Source organism: Megalops cyprinoides, chromosome 7, assembly GCF_013368585.1.
Source record: "Megalops cyprinoides isolate fMegCyp1 chromosome 7, fMegCyp1.pri, whole genome shotgun sequence".
Classification (NCBI taxonomy): domain Eukaryota; kingdom Metazoa; phylum Chordata; class Actinopteri; order Elopiformes; family Megalopidae; genus Megalops; species Megalops cyprinoides.
Genome location: NC_050589.1, coordinates 16,399,639 through 16,422,372, shown reverse-complemented (window position 1 = coordinate 16,422,372; position 22,734 = coordinate 16,399,639). Strand labels below are relative to the sequence as shown.

Below are 22,734 nucleotides of genomic sequence, written 5' to 3'. Positions count from 1 at the left end.
GAGACGGGGGGATGAGGGACAAGAGCGGAGTGTTTTGAAAGCTTGGGATGGAGCAGAAAGGAGCGAAAGCAAAGGACTGAGGGTCAGGGGAAGAAGAAAGCTTACAGCCTCATTTTGCATTCTGGTTTCACAGGCTCTTGAAAAGCGCTGAAAAAAAGGGGCTATGACCTGGGCTGCAGATCTGGTTAAGTGAGTGGTGTTAAATATCGTTGACAAGCACAGTGCTGTGGCCGTCCAGGACTCAGGATCCAGGATGCTGAGAACTGCACCATGGGAAACACACTGCTTACGCAACAAGCGGCATCGGGTTGCTGACAAGAAACCAAAAAAAAAAACCTCATAAAATATTGAGCAAAAGTGACAGATTTAGATTCATTTAATATTCTTTTGTGGGTGCTCGCACATTGCCATAAGTCTGCTTTTATTTCCCGTGAAGGCCAAAGTCAAATTAATTCTTTGTTACACTTCCGAATAAATGTTTGCAGACATGCAGGCCGGGCAGTGCCTGCCCCCCTGGATAGCATTATTGTATCAGTTAGCTTGAGAGGTAATAAGGATCGAGAAGGGAACAATGTACTTTGCCTGGAGAACTGTGGCTGGAGCATCCTCCCCCCTGCACATAGTCCCACTGCGTTATAAATGAGTCCTCATCTCCGGACAGACAGAAGTGGGTCTCTGGGGTTGGAGGGTGGTGGCGGATTGCAGCGGAGCTGTCTCAGTGGTCGTATGCTCTGATGGATGGGAAGGGGAGCCTTGGGGGATGGGGAGGGCAATAGGGGAGATACACTCTGGATTCATTTCCCTCTCATCTTGCTCCCAAGATGAGAGCCATTAGTCATGGTGAGATTTGAGCCGAAGTCATATTACTGATACCCCTGTTCCACACGGGCCTCCGCTCTCTTGTTCTCTGTCCCAGTCTCCGTCTGTCTTTCTCCTTGTTTTTCTCTGTCTCTTACTCCTCCTGAGTGTGTCTCTCTATTTCTTCATCTCCCTCTGTATCTCTCTGTTTTTGTCCGTCTTCGTCTCTCGTTCTCTTTCTGTTAACGTTTCTGTCGCTCGCTCTCTTTGTCTCCTTTCATCTTTCTGTCTCTTTCTATCTCTGCCTTTCTTGCCCTCATTCTTTTTGCTGCAGTTTTCATTTTTGGCTCTGTTCGTCTTCCATTAGTTGTCCTTGCTGCTTTGCGGTGCATCCCGGGTGATGGAAGCGTGACGCTGATGAAAAGATTGAAATAAATGTACAGTATCAAATCACTCTTTAATGAGAATCGATTCGAGTCTGACTAGAGAGGCAGAAAAGAACACCCTTTATCAGCCAATAGTGTGTTAACAGAGTGCTCCTAAAAAGCAAAAGCCTCTCACCAATCCTCCCCTCCATGCACCCTCACTCACGTTTATTAGCAAATGCTTAAGCCGAAGACCAACACAAGCCATGCAATATACATATTGGAATCTTTATTGTGTGCAACTAAGCTACCGATGCTGTATCATATTTCTGTGCTTTCACGGTACTGAAAATGTGACAATGATGAACAAGCTGCATTGGCGAATGTTCTATTTTCTGAACTCCTCACTATCCTTCATGATGTCTGGTAGCACTGAGGCAGAGGAAATGGATTCCTTCTCCACAAAACCACCATTTGCCTTGCTGTGTTGTGTGCTAATTCTGTCAGAGGACCAAGCTAACTGTTGGAGTATTCTAATGCGTCTCCAGACTCAGTCTTAATTACGGCAGAGAGTACGATAAATTTCAGTCATTAAAAATGGTTTCGGCTTATTATCGAAGCTGAAATGAAGTATGCATGTAATTAGGCAAGAGGCGTGCCCTCTGAGCTGTGGAGATGAAGTTGTTTCCAATTACTGGGTACAAAGCAGAGCATGCTGGGAGCTAGCATGGCTTTTCTTGGGTGAATGTTCATAAAAATCTGATCCTGCTCAAAAGTTTGCATGTGTGATACTCCAGCCTAGAACTTGTGTTCTTCTGAGGGAATATAGGTTATACTGAGGAACTCCGAAAGGTGGAAGGGAGGGGTGAAGGGGGGGAGAAGCTATATTGCAGTCAATGTGGAAAGTCCAAAGGCCATATTAAATTACAGGGAGGCAGTAATTGAAAAGATACTCCTTTTTTGTGAGCCAGCCCTCACGTAACCCCTATCGAATTTTGTTAGTCACGGCACACCGTGAAGGGGCTTATCAAATGATACGCCCTCGTGAGGGGTCAGCGTGTTTGAGTGGAGGCGCTGTGAGAAAGAGATTTTTATCAGGGCAGAGGCACACCGGGCACATTGCTCTGTGCAAGCCCTCCCTCTGGTGCGCTGAAAATCACACCACAGGGGTGGCAGGCCCTCTACAGTGGACAACAAAGGGCTTTCGAGAATAAGAGACTGCATAGAACTTTCTACTCGCTGGCTGGCGAAATCCGCTTCCTGTTTCCTGTTTCACCACTGATGAGATTTAGAACTGGCACTGCATGACCCTACAACCCCCCCCCCCCCCGGTCAGTATAACTGTCACTCTGCTGATGATGATTGGTTGTTGTGAGCCTGCCAAACCCATTCCCATTACATTTCATCACACCTGCTGAATCCTCTTTGTCCTCCAGCTTTTTGGTACCTCTGCCGTTTCTCTCACTCAGCCTCTGTGATGTGGAGACATTGAGGCCAGATTATTCTGAAGTGGATTTATGTGTGTTTGTGTCCCTCGTTGCCATCAGACCGGAGCCATAACCCTGTCAAACGTGAGAAAACAAGGCCCCCTGAAGGATGAATGACTACTCAAACTACTACACGGGCATGCACGCTAACCATCATGGCTTCGCTTGCCTGAACAGGAGACACACCTATCACTGCTGTGTCCCTCTTCTGTCCCCGCGACCTTTTAACATGATGGATGCAAAACCGCTGCAAACTGAGGGGGGAAAAAAAGAGAGTGGCTCTCCGAGAGTTCCGCTTGAGCGGGCTTCCTTTGCCCATCGACAGTCTGGGGGCGAACTCCATATGCCACGCGTGCGGAGCGGTGGGCATGTGCTCCGGGGGCAGATGTCAGCTTGAGTCCTCGGGGGTGACGCAGTGAGAGGGACAGAGGCGGTCACGTTACACTTGAGTGACCGCGGTGGCGCACAGCCCAGGAGACAAAAGGTTTCATGGGACGAGTCGTAGCAAGAGCGGAGCGTTATGTCTCATTCATATCTTAAGCATTATGTCTCATTCATATTCATGCTTCTGGTGTATAATGGATGAGTCGGAATATATGAGACTTTTCACTTGTGCAGAAATCTCTCCTTTTTGTGAGATCTGTGGTTTGCTACTAGAGCAGCCATGGTCTCGCTTTCACTCTGCTCCGTTTGCATCTGGTGTTGTGAGAACAATGTCATTTGGTCTCACAGGAACTTATAACCTCATTCCAATTTCTACTCTGGCGACCACCATTTGTCAGCTATGATTGTGCCAGAGCCTGAATTCTTGACCAGAGGCTCGAAAAACATCCCAAGGAGGAATGAGCTGTTGTTCTGGCGAGCGCATGGGCAGCAGTGTGGAGCAGCAGTCAGGGCCCTGGTTCAAATCCTGGATAAGACACGGCTGTTGCATCCTTCAACAAGGTACTTAGCCTGCGTTGCTTCAGTAAACACCCAGCTGTATGAATGTGTCATTTGTCAAAACTGTGCTGTGTTAAGTCACCCACAATAAAGCCCTGGTACTGTAAAATGAGATCCACACTGAAATGCCTCAGTTTCACAGCTTTCTGGCCCAGTGTTTGCCTTTTTGGCTGCCGAGTAATATGTGAGTCTACATTTCACACAGGGGGAAGGGCGAGTGTGAGGAACCGGGCCAAAGCACGCTGAACAGCTGGCCATTTGTCAGAGCCAGAGAACCTGCCTTCTGTCTCCTCCGTGTACATACAGCTGGAATCAATATGAATCCGTGTGACAGCAAAGTGATGCTGTCGTCTTTGTAATGGAGGCACATAGCAGATCACTGAAGACTGCAATACCTCCTTGGTCTTGTCTGTCGTCCTTGTCCCTCAAGGACAGGTGTGACTCAGGCATTCTTCATTCTTCTCCTTTCAGCGCTCTGTAGTAAGTGGGTAATGAGTATTATAGTGCGGTGCGTGATGTGTGTGGACAGTTGGCTCATGTGCGCGTGTGTGCGTGTTTGCTGTTGTGTTTCAGCTGCGGCCGGGCGAGGCCTTCACTGTGTACCACACCAGCCCCACGCTCTCCAGCCTGTCCAAGCCTGTGGTTCTGTGGACACAGCAAGATGTCTGCAAGTGGCTGAAGAAGCACTGTCCGCACAACTACCTGACCTACGTTGAGGCCTTCTCACACCATGCAATCACAGGTATGGCGCTTATGTGTCATGTGTCATGTAGCCGGCACTGTGAGTTTTCGGCATCACGTGTTGATGTGTGTCATTGCAGTCATTTATTAACAACCAGCAGAGTAGAAATGGCTGTTGCTGTGTTCGCCTGTGTTTGTGTGTTGTTCCAGTTTCTCTGCTCATAATATATCAGCAGTCATAATAGTGCTCCTCCTCTGGTCTTCTTCCAGTTCTCCCAGTTATTGCTGACAGCTTCCTTAGTTTTCTCCTCCGCTTGCCCCACTTTCTCCCTGTTGATTTGTCCAGTTTCCAGTTTCCTCAGCTCCTCCCTCCAGTTCCCCCAGTTTCCCCCTCAGCCTTTTTTGATTTTCTTAGCGTTCTTAAGTAGGCATTTGTGGGGTGGGGAAGGGTACACGTTATTACAAGTCCGAGGAATTACTCTTAACATCTTTGACCGACACACTAATGGACAATTACAGAAACCGTCACTAACCCCATTATATTATGAATCATATTAAAGCCTTTTCTCTGCCAACAGTTGGATATTGAAGCATTAACTCCGCAAGATTTTAGTCCATTCTTTTCTATAATGATTGCATCATTCATTTCTTAATTGTCTTCCCTACTGTCACTTTTAGTAAGTTGGAACAAAGACAATAAAGGTTAGCACCATCCATTAACTTACAGCCGAAGCGTCCTTTCTCAGTAAAGTGTAACTGGAGCTGCTTGCAAAGACAATGCTCAAAAACCATTACAGAAAATAAATTAGGACAAATATTTATTTTTAGCTCTGGTGAAGCCATGCATCTGAACTGAAGGATTTGAGAGAGGGTTTACACCTAAATGTTTTACAATAAGATTTTGGAACCAGTCATCCAAACGAGAAAAGCTCAAGATTGCTGAATTAATTTACACATCGAAATGAGCAGTTATCTTGTAAGACACAACTTTTCAGCTCTGTTGCAATGAGGAAGAGGATGGTGTTGGGGGTGGTGGGGGGTGACAGGGAAGAGGAGTGTAAAATTGAACTGTGGCTTTAGCCACAGAGCAGAACTGCAGAGCCGTTGTCTTCCTGTGAGAGTGGCGGTTTATTTTTTGTTGCTGTGAGTCAGAGGGAGAGTGTGGACACTTCGGGGCATTTTCACGCTATAATGTCACTGCCATCCATCCCTCCTGACACTGGCTGGTACTGCAGTGTCCATTCCTCTCTATTCACCCAAGCACACGCAATCCAGCTCCAGGTCCCTCCCCTCTCTCTCTCTGCGTTATGGACGACGGCCCTTACTGCTTTACTGGTGGAGTGCAATCGCTACTGCAACAAGACGGCTCGATTCTGGCAGTGAGAGGAGACTGTGTATAACAGGTTTCATTCGCGCGCAATGACAGGGAACAGATTGCTTTTGAACGCTGCAGGGTCACTTCCCTTATCGACAGGAAGTCTCTGATTTCATCTGAGACACTTCCTCAGGGCAACAGTAACTCCTCACTGTGATGTTTCAGGGATAACACAACTCTCTGCCCTCTTGTTGTTATTTATGTTTTCGATGACAGCTTGAATTGACAGAGGTAAACACATTGCATGTTTTTTTTAGTGTCTCAGCTATAAGCCGTTGTACACAATGTAAAACTATTCCACAGTGGATACTGATGTAACATGATTGCAACTTCAGTGTATTGTTTTAAATCCACCTGTTCAGTTACTCACGGTGCTTCATTAAGAAGGAAATGTGCTTTAATGCTTCTGTGACTGTGTTCTAAATGATGCCTGCATTAATGTCTCTTGTTATTCCTTTACAAATGTTTTTTGTATGTATATTTTAATTGTTACAGCCGGCATAATGACACCAATGCTTCTTTTGCCTCAAAGAGTTTATCAGTGCTGTTTTGGACAGTTATTTTGTTGGTGAATTGTAGGAATTTCTACAGAAACTGGAGTGGGGGGCTTTTGGCAGCGGTGCTGTCTGCAGGAAATTATTAGGAAGCATATTAAGCCTGTCTGAGGGGAATTGATTTGAGCTCTATTCATCTCCTCTGTCTAATTGTACACAAAGGATCAAGGGCAAAGGCATTCTAGGACAAAGTGTTTCTGGGGGCTAAATGCTGCCGCACTGATTTCAGTTTTTGCTTTCCTTTGCGGCACAGCATGAGCTCTGTCATTGGGAGATAAAAAGCCCTACAATGCAGCCACATGCTGCTCCCGTTGGACCACAACTCAACCACAATCTCACCTGCTGTGTGCCAGGTGCTGAAAAACTCTCACAATGCAAAGGATCAAACACAGATGAGGTTTAGCTGGAGGCTTAGGTTTTTTTTTTCATGTCTGAATTTTTTGAAATGCACCTGCCTACCAAGGAAGGAAAACTGAACAAAAACTACTCATGGGGAGGAGCACCAGAGCAATAACCATGAATTTTTTACTTGGTTTTATCATATCTTCCACAATAGCTATGATGCCTGACAGCAGTTTGCACGCAAGCCACTCTCAAATTGTGGGGGGGATTACAGAGATGTGGTTAAGTAAGCTTTGAGACAGGAAAAGAGGTTACTTGGGACAAAAGAAGTAGGCTAACATGGAACAGAATCCCTGCTACTCTTAACAAAGCCCAAGGGTTTGTACAGACAAATCCATTATCAAAGGTAAACTTGTTTGTCAAAGCATTGTTTTCCTGTCAAAATGGTGTTCCGTGTTTGTGGCAAAAAGCCTTCGGGAGATTCCCCAGTGGACCATGTAAACCATCAATTAGAATGTAGGTCAGTGGCTGCTCGTGACTCTACTGCAGTCAGGCTGCAGGTCAGACCCAGGCACAACTCCAGTGGTGCCTGGTCTTTAACATACAGTAGGGATGGAGGGGACCACTGTGCCTTGGTGTTTGTAATCCCTGTGAACACTGTGCTGAGTCTTGCTCCCTCACCTGCTGACCTGCAGCCCACATCTTACTGCCTTCAGGCAGCAGTGTGGCATTGTGGGTAAGGAGCAGGGCTTATATCTCAAAGGTTACTGGTTTCATTCCCTGGTCAGCCACTGCTCTGGTACCCATGAGCTTAGAGATGTACTTTAGCCTTGAGCAGAGCCCTTACCCTGAATCTCCATAGTAAATATTCAGCTGTATAAATGGATAACATAAAAATTACAAACTGCGTAGGTCACATTAGACAAGTACATCTGCTGAGCAAAAAACATAATGTAGCGTCCCAATGCACAACAAAGACAGACAGGGAGAGAATAGTTCTCTTTGCTTTTGGTCAGACCGCATGCCTCCGTTTTCCTTTCGTGGGCCTGAGGATCACACAGTGGGGAAAACGTTTTAAGCGTAATCATTAGGGGATAGTGAGCGGGAGTCCTGTCAGCAGCACAAAAGCCTTGGCTGGTTTAAAGATTCTGCCGGCTTCGCTTGGACTCCTTTGACAGCCCCCGAGATCTGAGGCTTGTTTTTTGTTTTGCTCTTTTCTTCCCGTCTCTTCGCGCTGTCAGCCGCCGCAGCCTCGCCCACCTTCTCGGACGGCCCCCTTGTTTTAATGTCTCTATCAACACGGCGTGAAGCCCGCGTTTCATATTCTGGAGTGCTGAGAGAACCCCCTCGCTGGGGGTGCCCCGAGATTCGGCCCGCAGGGCTGCTTTGGGTTGGTATCTGAAGGGTACCTATCGGGTTGTCATCCATTAGCCCCTCGCTGCGGAGCACACACCGATGAAACATTAATCACCATACCTTTCGAAAATTCCTCGGAATAAAAATCACAGCTGACAGTTTATTAAGGTCATTTATATTTTATGGGAAAAGTTGAATGGCTTTTAAGAGCCAAGCTCTGTCCCCGGCCTCCCAATAGCAGCTGGACCAAGGTCACATTATATTTACGACCTAACAAGCCTTCATTAACCTTTATTTTAAGCAGATCCATATGACTTGTAATAACAAGCTCACATAAATTATTACTGATGTTATTGCGTTGTAACAAGTGGATATGAGCTTTCTGTAAGTATGTGTATGTTACGCAGGTAAAATGAGAGGAGGGGAGGTTCATGAAGAAAGGGAACAGGGTGATTTATATCTCTAATTATGATGTGGACCTCTGGCCAGTCAGGCATAACCATGATAAATTCTCAGGCTCTGCCTGCATTTGAAGGACAAGCGTCCAACACAAACAGTGAATGGAAGTGGAGAAGGAGTTGCATAGCTCCCCCTGTTATTCAAATTTAGTGCTTTGGATGGTAGTAGGATGTTACATTTCTGTTATTCTGGAGTTCATGTTTTGTGATAGAATAAAACATCCATAGCACCATCTGATATTCTGTGAGAGATGCAGTTTCACCTTTTTGCAGTCCTCATCCAGATTATTTGCAGGTAAAATTATTGTAATACTTATGCAGCATTATGCAGTGCCACTCTGACACCACATAGGCAAATTACAGTGTGTTACCTCCTATAGCAAAAGCTCTCTTTTCTCTAACAGCTAACTTTTCTCTTCTCTTTCCTTTCTCTCCATTCCTACCTCTGGACCTCACTTTCTCCTTATCCTGCTATCTTCTCCCCCCATCTGTAATATTCCTCCACACTTCTCTTCCCACCCCTCTCTCTCTCTCTCTCTCTCTCTCTCTCTCCCTCATTGTCTCTCTCCCTCTCCCCAACGTTCCCTCCTCCTCCCCTCCCCCGACAGGACGGGCACTGCTGCGGCTTAACGGGGAGAAGCTGGAGCGGATGGGCATCGTGCAGGAGACGCTGCGGCAGGAGGTGCTCCAGCAGGTGCTGCAACTGCAGGTCCGAGAGGAGGTGCGCAACCTGCAGCTGCTCAGCCGAGGTGAGGGCGAGGCCCGCGGGCAGGGGGGCAGGGAGCAGGAGGGAGGCGTCGCGAGCGCGCTCGTCCAGCCATCAATAAGCGTTCATTGCTTGCTGACCTGGATTTGGCTTGGGCCCATGCATCTGTGCATCTGTGCAGCACAGTCCTCCACTGTGTGCCATGTGCCCATTGATATGTTCCTTTTTCTCCTCAGGCAAACATGAATCTCTGTTGTATGTTTTGTTGTAGTCATATGGCCATCTTCAGTTCACATTCATGGTAGACAAATACATAGTAAGTGAGGTGACTGACCCCTGTAGAATCTGACCTTGTGAACAGCCCTTCATTTTTAACTTGTAATCTATGAGGTTTCACTACTAAAGCGTGCGAGGTTTCAGCCGTGAGAGTAGGGCAGGGCTTCAGGTGAGGACGTTTCAATTGGTCGCATCAGTAGCATGGGCGGGGCAGCAGTAAGAGCTGGGTCTTCAGAAGATGCGTTTTCTTCTCCCTCTAAGGCTCCCCTGCTAAAGTCACTCCAGTCGGTCAGTCTGAGGTTATCTCAGGCTCTGCAATGTTTCCATGGGCTGTCCCCGCACCAGCCTCTTCAGATTTAGCCTGCTCCAGCGACTCCCTGCGGCTCTAAGTCTGTCTCACGCTGTCCGTAGACCGGCCAAGCACTGGGGCAGCAGTGCAATCAAGCGGCATCCCAAGGAATAGAAAAGTGCCTTTCCCCTGGACCGGGGGGGGGATGTGTTGGGTGCGAGTCAAATTCACCCAAGGCACACATCTCAGGAGAGATAGCTTAAATACTATGTCAGGAATTCTATCAATGGCATGGGGCCGATTTAATTTAACAGTTCAGCAGGCCCTGACTCTGAAGCAGAGGTTGCTAATTGAGAAGCCTTGTGAAACACCTGAGATTTTAGCGAATTAGAGCAGCGTCAATGCAGATTAAATTGTCTGATAGTCACTATGATCTGTCAGGTCACATTTATCACAGAGTTGCACTCAGGCTGTTATAGATGCTTCTTATTCATTCTTATAATATTTCAATAAGTACGTGCTGCATTGTTTTAAATTGATGCACACCAAGAGCAGGGTACCTGTTTATTGACCCTGTCATTTTTCTGACAAGTGAAAAAATGAAATATTGATCATTTGTAACAAAAAGTAGGGTTTGTAGTCAAATTTCTACTTTTTGACTCAATAAGATAATTTTACAGAAAATACAGTAATCAGTTCTACAATACATCTTAAAATTGAAAAATTATACTCTATTTGCCCAGTCACCTAAACCCCCCCACCCCACCCCCATCCTCTCATTCATGTGATTAGAAAACAGCAGTCGAGGCTGACTGAAGTCAGCCATTGACCAGTATTTCTCACTCTTACATTCTTACAAAACCTATCCAAACAGCCATGAGACTACAGACATCATTTTTAGTCTGGATTTTTTAAAGGATATCAGATTCTTTCAGTGAAGGATGATTTACTAAAAGAGCAGGGCTTGCTTTTCACTCAATTTCTAAACAGTGAAATTTCCATTATGCAGAAACCACACATTTATACACGCACAAGTAGTTTTTCTACATAATACTTTGTGTTATTATTTTTTAATGATCAGAGGGCTGTCCATAGAAACACAGCTTTTTCCTCTTGTAGTAAGGCTGGCTTGCATCACTGAAAGCAGAAGGAGTGCTGAGGGGTAGACTAACAAACAAGTGATGCAAAGTGCTCATCCATGTACTTCAGCACTTGACATATATCAAAAACATACCAACTTTAGGTATCTGACCACAGTTCTCCTGTAATTGCTGGACACCTTTGTTTTTGTTCCTGTTTCCTTAGCTGTGTTCAGAGGCTATTTTGTGAGGGAGTGATTAGTGTCTGCTCTGTGTGCCACAGATTTGGCCTTCACTGCTTTCTCAGGCGTGTCAGCCTCCTTGATGCTCTTGGGTTTATAAGCAATTTACTGGGAACACTGCAAACCTTTGCACCGCTCTAATTGCTATTCACATGGAGTACGAAATGGTTTTTTCAAATTCCAAAAAAGAAGAGTTCTTAAACCCCGTACACATACACACACACACACACACACATCAGAAAAAAGTGGTGATGATGCTCAACTATTTATATCACAGTTGCTTAACAAATGATAAGTGCTGTCCTGAGATGTCCACTGTCCTCTGGTTGAGTCATAGTTGTATTTTTATGTATTGTCTCTGAAATCTGTGATCTTCATATGGAGATCATTGCCTCCAGTTAAAAAAATATTCATACTCTTTGCCAGAATTCACACTGTGCTGCATTCATTTCATGAAGCTCTAATGCTCCATGGTGTGCTTGACTGGCAGAGCATCCTCATGACTCCATTATAGTTTCACATCTCTGCACTGTTTTTTAAGAGAGAAAATTATACTCGAAAGCTTTTATGTCACATTAAGTCAGTTTTGGCAGGGGTTAGGATGCAAATAGCTCAACCCAGGGACGTTAATTGTTTAATCAGACATTCTCGCCATATGTTAGCCTATACCAGAAAATGGCCTGAAGGCTAAAGCAACATCTGTTGTGGATTCAGAGGAACCTGTGTTTCTTCTAGTGGGTCATGCTGTTTGTTTCTTTTTGCCTTAACTTGTCTATCTTTCAAAAAAAGACACTCCTCATTTCCAGAATATGGACTTCTATATGTGCAGAATGCACATCTTTTCCAGTCCTGTGTCTCCATGTTTCTGGTATTTATCAAGCCAACCCCCGAACAATTGTCAGTGACACCTTACTTGCTGTTGAAAACTTGCCTAACCATGGCAGTTGAAATGTCCTCTGATATTCCTACCCTTATGGACCCCCAGTCAGATACAACTGTAAATGAACAGCATCAACTGTAAATTTGTAACTGTGAGTGTGGAATTTAACTGCAAATATTACATTCTTAATAAAACATGCAAGAAGATCCCCCTAGCCCATGTAAGTCCCCTGAGATCTCATTTAAATGCATTCTTCAAGGAGGGTCAGTTCCCGTCTCCTACCCCTTTCTGTCTCAAGCCATACTTCACAGGACCACCAGCATAAGTCCGCAAAAACATCATCTCTCACCACAAGTATTGCTTCTTCAAGGCCTTGGTCCAAGGGAGGAATATTCCAAACTCACATTACAGCTGTCTTTTTTTCCGTGCGAATAAAAGAGGCCTTCGAAGAGCTGCCCCGTGTCTTATCCTTGTTGACGAAAAAATAGGGTTGTCATGGAAACCACCAAGTAATATCCTGTCATTTTTATACAGGCACCCAAAAAGGCCTGCATATATTGTACTTATTTCACTTTATCATCCCTCTTTTAGCTTTTTCGCCAGGCTGTGTTAAAACAAACAGCTCCATTTGGTGTATGCTCAACTGTCAGAATTTAAACAAAACAGAATCATTATTTGACAAATCAATAATATGTATATTAACAGACAACTTGGAGGAGCTGCCTCTTTGTCATTACACATAAATCTCTACTTTTTTACACAGTTTAGGATATGTAGGGGTCTCTGAGATAAAAAATAAATTCAAGTTTGTGACAAAATGAGACTCACTTCTTCAAGTCTACATAAACGCTGCTATTTTTGAGAGCGCAATAAAAGTGAGCATGTACTTGCCTATCTTTCTTCAGGCTCTAAGTATAAACAGGACTTGCTTTGCAATGTTTTTCAGTGTTCAAGAATCTCACAGCTTTAGCCAGGGAAACATTAAGATCTGCTTCAATGTACTGGCTAACCATTTTGTCCTCTTTATTGTAAAAATCATTTAATAGACTTAATGAGGGAGGTGGGGAGGGATCATTCCTTCTTCGCTAATAATCCTGAATCCTTACAAAAAGTTTCAGTTCAGCTCTGGGTTTGAACCCATCCTGGCTTGCACACAACTGGGAGACAAATGAGAGCAAATCTATTGATTTCCTGCAGCTTAACTGGTTGAACAAGAGGAGTCACAGAGGGCATTCTCAGGACTCTGAGCATTTGAAGAGAATTTTGCGTTTTAATAGGCTTCTAAATACATTCCAATTTTCCTCTGATAACGAGGGCTGTGTAAAAAGGGTTACCACAGACGAGGGCTCTGATGAACCGGGGTGACGGGAGGGGGGGTGAACAGGGGAGGGGTGGCCGCGTTCAGATGCTTATCCCCCTTCTTTTTACTGAATTATGTATTCCCTGTCTCCCTCTGTCTTTTCCAGCTTCCTTTGGAAACCTATCTTAGCTCATCCATCCGTTTGGCAGCTCGCTCTGACACAATGGATCTCGGAGAGCTCTGGGAGGAACTGCAGGGTCTAGATACGTGAATGGAAGATCATGCCTTGAATGGGAAAGGAGGCTTTCGCTTTCTGCCAACCCGGGGGACACCAATTTCAAAACAGCAATCTGTTCCGGTTTGAAAAAGGACTATGCTGTGTTAAATAATGGGACCGATACTGTAATATAGCGATCAAATATTAGATCTGGAATCACACCAAACAGAATCACTCAAAAATTCATCTGAGCGTATGCTATTTGAGGTTTTTTTTTTTTTTTTTTTTTTTTTTAGTTTTTTCAGAGTAGGGTGGGGGTGGGTGTGTGGCTGTTGAATGGCCATGATATGGCAGAACTGATGAAGTGCTAGCAGGCAAGTGCTCACAATGTGGTTCTTAAGGCATTGTCACTTCCAAGAGCAGTATGATACAATCACCTACTTATTTCCTGTCACCATTGCTGTAGGCCACACGTTATCTTCTCAAACTGTTAGTTGATGTTTGCAGGTAGAGACACAGCACACATAGAAACAAAAAAGCTTGATCCCGTCAGCAAACATTCTTGAGCACTCGTGAGGTTTGACATGCCTCTGATGAGAGCTCATGCCTTCTCCACTTCCTGCCTTTTTTTTTAGCTGGATTGATCTTTTGTGGCACAAGTCCTGGGCAGAGCCTGCCACCTCTGTGCTATTGAATGTGGCTTCTCCCATACACACATAGCGACATACAGTTGATAATGTAATTTTCATCTCAGGATTTAGGCATTTAAACACATAGTTTTGATATTTATTCTCAAAGGAACGGATGTGTTTACTGCCCATAGTTTCCCATCCTCTAAAGTAGTTACTGATACAGTATATTATAACTTTTCTAAGCTGTCACCATGCAAACATACACAACGTAGCTACTGAAATGTTCACTCTGTGAAATAAACACCTCTATATCCAATATATATATATAAACAAACTTGTTGAGAAATACAAGAGAAAGACATATATATTAAATGTATCATTTTGACATGTATTCAGTATAAGGACAAATGATTTCTGCCTTTGAAATGACTTCGTTTCCTTTGTACTTGCTAAAGCAATAATTAAACAGGTTTTGACTGTGAGTCCAGGATTGCAGTAAAAGGTTCTGTATTAGTAATGTTAATGGCTTGAGTCTACAATACCTAAACTGTAAGCTTTCCTGCCAGCTGTATCCTTAGTAAGCAAGACTTTTGATTTTGTCCCTCCTGAATGTCAAAATGAACAATCTCCAAAAGCAAAAGGATGCCCTCATTCAAAAATGTGATCGTCTTCTTTCCCTGTGCCACTGCACAATTAAAATCTCCTCATTTACTGAGTTACCTCATGCTGTAAGGTGGAGATCATTTGATGAAGACCTGAAAACACAGAAGACTTATAACAGGACTATCCTGGTAAGGCAACACATGATGCATAGCTTCTGAAGTCATTGTTAGCAAAGTTGCATCGCATTGTGAACTATAGATCTGCTTCTTATGGGACTACACTAGAGGATAGTTGGCATATTTTATTCCATTTCTGGGTATTGTTTTATAGCATTAAAATCTCCACGAAAAAGGGGGCTGAACTCACAGAAATAAAGTTATTGGTGACTCGAATGGTTGTTTTCATTAAAAGCAATAGTCAGATGTATGCAAGAGCCATGTGGCCACAATTGATGGCTGTGAATCAGACATTTTTAATTCAAATGTATTTCTTCATTAACGAAGCTGCTGTGGATTACATTTTGGATACAATAACAAACTAAAAAAGTATGTTCAGCAAATCTGGTAATGCTATGTCTATGGGCAGGCTCTTCGTATGAAGCAGGTAGCACTCAGGAATGTGAGTTACATAGCGTCATGTCCAGTCATGTGTGACTGTGGGAAACTAAATCATTTACAAGGACCGGCATGACCTTTTGAAAAAGTGGATTCGTGTTTGGACTCACAGAGACTATTAAGAAGATACTGTATGCCCTGTCACGCCATGGAGAAGGGGGGAACCATAACAGAAAAGTGGAACTAAATATTCCCCTGTGACAGAATGCTATTCACTGTTTCACTGAACTTTGCAAACATTTATATGTCTTTGTGTTTTAAGAACACACCACATTATCCTGTTCAAACTGTCCACGTTACACAAGCTGTAATTGCCCAGTGTACCATTGTTAAAGGACACTCTCGTCAAGATTTCTACTTTCATACATTGTATAATAAGTATAAAACATGATCTTGATGACTATGAACAGGGCTTCTAAAGTGCAGTATTCCCAGAACTGAACATCGCTGGTGACGCAACCAAAGCTAAAACACATCTGAATTGTCAATGTAAAGCAAGCGTGAAGTTCCCAGCAGAAAGAAATATTTAATGACAATATTCAGCATGCACAAAGCCCACATCTATACATCGGAACAAAGTGTATCTACAGTCTGTTCACTGTGCTGCTGATAACAGTACACTTCTATTAACTTACAGCAATAGCTCAGAACTGCAATTCTGTGGGATAACTGCTTTATAGAAGCACTATTTGCAGTCATAATGAGACATGTTATTGTTCATACATTATTATACAACACATCAAATTATAGATTTTGAATAGAGTCTCCACAGTTATGAGGACACAGAGAAGGCAGTGTACTAGGAGAATCTGCAGACAGAAACCTTGAGTTCTTCAACTGAGCTCTCTCCTGTATCTGTCTGACAGGCTGTCGAGGTTAATGTAGGCCCTGCCTGTAACACATTAATGCCACAGATCTCCTCAATAGACTCTGGCTGTTTGAGGGTCAAAGAGTATGACTGTTAAACAGACAAACATTTTCTTTTTGTAGGTACATGGATGTATTATTCATTTTTAACACATTATGCAAAATGGATTTGAAAATGTCAAGTAATTACCAGCTGTACAGATGTTAATATAAAGAGTAGTGGAGAAACTGTTGTCTTTTTTCAAATAAAATAAAAATCCAGGCATCTCATTGGTCACTTGTGTTTTTATTATCATTTATTGGGTGCATTTTTATTTGTCTTGTAGTTTGACCTTGTGTAGGAGTAAATTTTTGTTCAGCATTTTTGTTCTGTTAAGTTCAGTTTCTGTTCAATTTCAGATTCAGTTCAAAGGTGCTTTTTGATATGGCATGCGATCTGCTGAATATGTGGGCAAAAAGAGATTAAGCTGAAACTCAATGTGTCCACAAGAAGAAGCACTGCCAGTGTGCAATAATCACATTAATAACACATTTTCATAGAATCTGTTGAACGTCTACACGTCTGAGAGCATTCCCATTCTAAATAGATTGTGCTCTGCTTTCAAGTTAAAAATAGGTGTTGATCAAAAGAATTTTAGAAAATACTTCCTGATAAAGATCTGCACTCAGTTTGTGTTTTTTAAGATGAGAAGATTAGGAATTCAAAGATTTCTGCATGCTTCCTTCTTCGGTGAATGTGTCACACTGTTGGCAGTCTCCTTACATACTGTACCCTAAAACCTCACCACAGGTGTACGAGTTAATTAAAGAAGAACTGCCTGTCAGGCAAAGGCTCTATTCTCAGTACAGACTATTATTTTTATTTGTGACAACAGCACCAAAAAAAGATCAATATTTTTCTAAATTTAAATGGATTTCACTCTTGTTACAAGTCTAAAGGTTCAAAACAGAGACGTGCTGGTCATCTGGTCAGATGTTATGTCCAGTTGAAGACTCACACTCAGTTATATAAATGAAGTTAATAAGTTGTGTTTTGTGGACAGGGGTATGACTCTGAATTGCCAAAATAAAGAGAAAACTATCTGTGATCTACAGAAGGGCTGTTCAGCTTAGGAACCAAATACTATCCACTGTGGACTGCCTCTTGACATTTCATTGAGAAACAAAATAAATAAGCATTATTAAAATTCCAGATCCAGAGATCCAGAATAATGTTATTATTCTATATGACCAGGACTGGTGCTATCAGTAAATAGGGGACCCTTTTTTTTTGGGGGGGGGGGGGGGTTTAATATGCACATTTTCCCTCTTAGCCTACTTTCCTAATTGTTATTGATTGTGCATCTGAGACATTAATTTACGTCAGTATTGTTTTATTTGTTTCATAGGCACTTATCTGTATTGCACTAATTATTTGCCACACATGAGAGACATACAGAAGGCAATGATGATGATTTATGCTGAATGTGATAAACGACAGCTATGCATATTTTAATAATGTTGGTACGCACATTTTGTGACAGTAACTACTTATACATGCTATAAGTGTGCACTTAGACATGCTACTCTTCTGTATATTATTCTATGAATAGGAGGAGAAAAATGCTTGCCTTGCCTACCCCATTTCAAAAAACCCATGAAGTGTAGATGAATAGCACTGATCTACAGTATAGAACTTTTATGCTATGAGACGCGTTAACTAGTGAATAAAATGAACACTAATGATCCATATGCCTTTCCTTTTATTTCAAAGTTCTCAAATTGGTGAGAAAAACATTGGATAGATAGTCCCCATGTCTCTCCATAGATGAAAAACTTTCCCTCCAAAGACCAGTGGGATGCCCCAGTGCCATAGCAAAATCGTTTTAGCACAAAAGGTCACCCAGCCCTCCTACTTGTGCTGTTATAGCTGTTGCCATAACCCTGTGCCCTGCTGGTGTGTGACAGTGACCAAGAAGTCCCCATTCAAAAGCGTGCATAGTTCCAGGCGTGCTGGCACCGCCAGAATCGTTGTCTTGGCTGGGCAAAGAAGTGGTGAAGTGCTGCTGTTTTATTCATGCATCCACATTCAGAGCGGTGTGCACTTCACACTTGCTTCCATTCCCCCAGGTTCTTCCACATCTGTGTTATTAAAGCAGACCAGAAGCTTCATCACAGCAAACAGACACTAGAGCAGGGGACAAGACCCTTCACTTAATCCCTAAAGCACTTTCATATAAATTGCAGTAGCAACAAAGGCTGTAATATCAAGTTTGTCTTTCTGAATTCTCTGTCCCTGCATATCTCTGTCACCATCCCTTCCTCTTTCTCTAAGTCTCTCCTTCCCTTCCTCCCTCTCTTCAGCTCTGTCATTTCCTCACTCTTCCTCCTTCTCACTCTTCCTCTGTCTACCTCCCTCTTTTCTTCCCTTGACATCCTGTCTCTCTCCATCACTCTCCTCCCTCTGTCTCTCTCCATCACTCTCTCCCTCACTCTGTCTCCCTCTCACTCCTTTTTTCCCTCCCTCTGTCTCTCGTCCTCTCACTCCCCGCCTCTTTCTCTCCCTCTCAGTCCCTCTCTCTCTCTCCCTGCTCCCTGTGTGTAAACCATGCACTATGGGAGAGCCCAGGCCTCTGAGGCCTGACCGTTCCCTCTCGCTGCGCTCAGTGAGCTGCACCCACTCTGACAGGTCTGTTCTCTCTCTGCCCGGGCGCCTGTCACCCCTCTCCACATACTTCATCTATTTCAGAACGGTGGGGCGAGAAAGGGAAATAAATAATGGTAATAAATTGTGCCACGTCTCCATTGAATTGTGCAGTGAGAGGAGAGGGCAGCCCAAACAGAGCTCAGACAGCACGTCTCGGCACCACTGGCACCTCTGTGTGTCGGCAGGAGAGCTGATGTCATGACCGCCTGCAGATCATCCTCTTGGAAAATGCAAACTCTCACTCCTGCTTTAAGAGACAATTACTGAGAGACATGAAGCATTACCTTTTTGTAATTACAACTTGATATAGATTGTGAGAGAGGACATTGTAGCTATATATATATATATATATATATATATAAACATACTGTATATATGTTTGAATATTAGATAGATACATATACACACATATATATATATATATATATATGCAATCTTTCTCTTAAGGAGATTATTCTCTTGTGTCGTTATTACCTATGCTATTCATTTTTCCATCACCTCACTAGTAAATGGTTTCCATAATGACCAAAATGTTCTGAGATCAGATCTCAGTACTCAGATTGCTCCAACGTATTTATTCGTTCTGTTCCAAGCCATCGCTATTATGCTCTGTCTGCCTCGTAAATGAGAACTTTCATACAGCCTCATATTCAATTTCTGCCGCGTCATAATGCCTTTCCAGCTCTCACTTTCTGCACAGGGAATACCCCCACGGTACAAATGGCTCTGGTATTTTTTAAAAAGGAAAGTTCTGAGATTCATCAGAAGCAAATCAGAGGTGTGGGAGACAAATAGGAGGATTTGGGACAGGGATCATAGGAATATTAGTATAAAAACTAAGGAAGTGGGTGATGTGGAGCTGGTGCACTGTGCTGCCCTTAGAAACAGAGGCAAACAAGCACACACATGGACCCACAAGGGGTGGGGGGAATGAACATTGAGTAATCCCTGGAATGGCCTCCACTGAAGTATCTGTAAAAGAGGCCACTCTGGGCCACAGAGCATCAAAGAAAGACTAAGCCAAGACAAGCTGTCAGGTCATGGCCTACAGCAGCTCGGCATGGAATTTCACAGTACGTCCAGCCACAGTGCATTTGTATTCCTCTCTGGGACCCCATTTATCCATTCTCCTTGGGTTATTTCTGCCTCCCATGAAGACCAGCTGCACATGCTACTGAAAACCACCAGTCAGTCCAACTCGTGCCTTCTGGGAGCGCTATGCCTGTGATTAATCGCCAATTTCAGAACAAGATTATGTACCATGTGTTCCTGTACGTTTATGAAATCACAAATAGCATGCCAAAATATCTTGTGACAAAACTGTGCATGATATCGTTCTGTTCCTTCAGGACTGCACAACAATTTGACCTCTGCATAATTACAAGGCAAATCTACCAGTGAATTAAAAGGTGCTGGTGCTGGTGCAGGCATAGCGGGACTGTTAGCTGTGTTGATTCTCATTTTTTTCCGGAAATTAATACTTATGAAAAAAAGTATAGTAAAATATGAATCTAAAATGGCAAAACTATATTCTCGGATATTGGACTTCACATTTTACTACATCTTGAAATTAATTACACGAGGGAAACATAGCGATGTCCCCTTGACAACTGGCAGGTTCAAAGGGCCTCTGCTTTTTCAGGAACCAGGGAAACATAAATCACCAGATCCTTGTTAATGTCTGAGAGCAGGGGGGAAAGATTTATAGGATGTCGAACCGTAACCTGCCATAACCATTAAGGTGCATTTAAAAGGGGCCCCCCTTTTAAATGGGGAAGAAAGCAGGAAATACAATGTGGCATGGCTGTACCAGTATCAGGTACAGGGGTCAAATGCAATCAATCAGACAAACAAAAGACTCCTTTCAAACCCCCCACTGTCTTTAGCTCTACTAATAAAATGCCACCACGTTTGAGTGGTCTGGTCAGCTTAAGCTCCTGATTGATCTTCCACTGTGTGAGAAAGGGAACTCAGTAATCAACTGCAACGGCCACGCTCCCAGTCCGCGAGATTTCGTGGATCACATTTCACTTGTTCCCTGGCAAGCGTGTAATTCTGGTTGGATCAGGAACACGTCATAGCTGAGGGAAATAGGTGGGAGCTAGCCAGCTCAAGGATACAGTGAGAGGTTTCCAGACTCCTCCTTGTTTTTGTTTTTTTTCTGGAGCCAAATGATCGCACTCCCTTAGAGCCAATGTTCTCCCTTACGTGTTCCCTTCCAACCCTTTCCCAATGGTGTCCTCCCTCAACACTAAAGCAATGGGGGAAACGGCCAGATGTGAACAAGCCTGCAACTTTCTGTATTTTATTGTATTAGCAGAGCATACTGCCTGTGAGAGACTATTGTTTTCTAATTCGCAGTGATGCATCGACATGCCAGAAATGAAATGCCTCTGGCATGCTTTCTTATTGATATGCCTTTTAGTCTAATGTAGTCTCATCTACACAATATAGTCATAACACAGATAATGGGCTTGACGCCGCATATTATCACAAAAGCACTCTCACCTAACATATCCCTAACTGGCTGTGCAAGTGGGTCAAGTGACAGGCATGTGGAGCATGCATTATAACTGGGAATTCTATCTAAGCACATAACATGCCCTTGTCACAGGCCCCACTGCACTGTTGAACATTTACGGTGTGCGTATGTTAATGTAGTGAACAAATACTTGACATTTTAAACATATACTGTGATGGCAAGTAAGTGACCTTTTTGTACATATGAAGATAAACTAACACCACAGGTTTGAAAAGAATGCATGAACTCTACAATCTAACAAGTGATTGATGATCACTACAGGGGCAAGATGTAGATAGCAAAAGCATGTGTTGTGAATGACGCTTGTATTCAGCGTGTAATAAAATTTAGATCAACAGAGAGAGAATGACGCAAGTGATTATTGCACGAGGGGTTTGGGTCCTCACGTTGAGTTCGGGTCCTCGAACTCGACTGTCCTGGCTTTCTCAAGGGCTGGTGTGGCCAGCACTGAAATAAGCAAGTATCTACCGCCATCGTATGGACTCTCAGTTAATAGCTACCTGCTGGATTATACTATTATTTAAAATGAACCACTCAAAAAAAAAAAAAAAATCAGGCCATTGAAAACAGCATCAGTCGGACGATTCACAGATGCTCTTTTCATATCAAGAATTTTATCTAATATGTGCTTTTTTAATACTTCCTTGTGCACTGATGTTTATCACAGTTTGCATTTGCAATTTGAAGTTTTCTATATGTATTTGCAGACCAGTACAGTAATAGCAAATAATAGGCCTACGGCTACCATTATTATTATCATTATTAATATGGACATCGTAAGATTATAATTATGGACACTTGTATTATCATTTTATTTCAATCGGGCCAGCAGGCTTACAGTAATCTTAAACGTATTCAATTGATGAGCTATTTTAATTTCAAAATAAGTTTTGTAATAATCGTTATGTGATAAGATGTAATAAAATTGTACTCAGCACAAACAAACTACATTTCTCAGTTACACCTAGGTACGACTGCAAATTAAATATGTAGTTTTTGTTTGTTTGCTCAAGCATTTCTGACGCATACAGCGAAGTCGGAGCGTGCTGGGAGGGATTTTTAATCCTAGCTAGGTCATAAGAACATATATATTAGGCTACATGGAACGATGAAAAAAAAACGAATTCGTGATAATCAATACGTTTTCCCCCTTTTTGGAGCCCTTAACCGCACAGTTCCAAAACGACGATATCATTAATTTGTGAAAGCAAAGGTTTAGCAACATTAACCAACCAGCTAGCTAGCTCTGTGAATTCAGCCAAACCCGTTTTCGTCATGACTGAGCGGCAGTACGTCGGTTGAGCCGCATCAAACGGTCAGTTTTGTATTGGTTTTATTTAGCCGAAATCTGAATTTTATTTGCTGGATAAAAAAAATAATAACGCGAGAGTTTGCAAGTTGCCTCTAGACTGTAGTTACAACTGTCAAAGGTAGAGTGGATAC

At 43.1% G+C, this 22,734-nt stretch overlaps 1 protein-coding gene across 1 annotated transcript in view; it reads left to right on the top strand.

Moving 5' to 3' along the window:
* samd10b (sterile alpha motif domain containing 10b) overlaps positions 1-13,564 on the top strand; it is a 37,775-nt gene extending 24,211 nt beyond the window's left edge. The window contains exons 3-5 of the mRNA XM_036534223.1: positions 4,166-4,334; positions 8,967-9,107; positions 13,297-13,564. Coding sequence (XP_036390116.1) covers positions 4,166-4,334; positions 8,967-9,107; positions 13,297-13,319 — 333 coding nt within the window. The 3' untranslated portion in view covers positions 13,320-13,564. The remainder of the gene's footprint in view (positions 1-4,165; positions 4,335-8,966; positions 9,108-13,296) is intronic.
* The last annotated feature ends 9,170 nt before the right edge of the window (positions 13,565-22,734 follow it).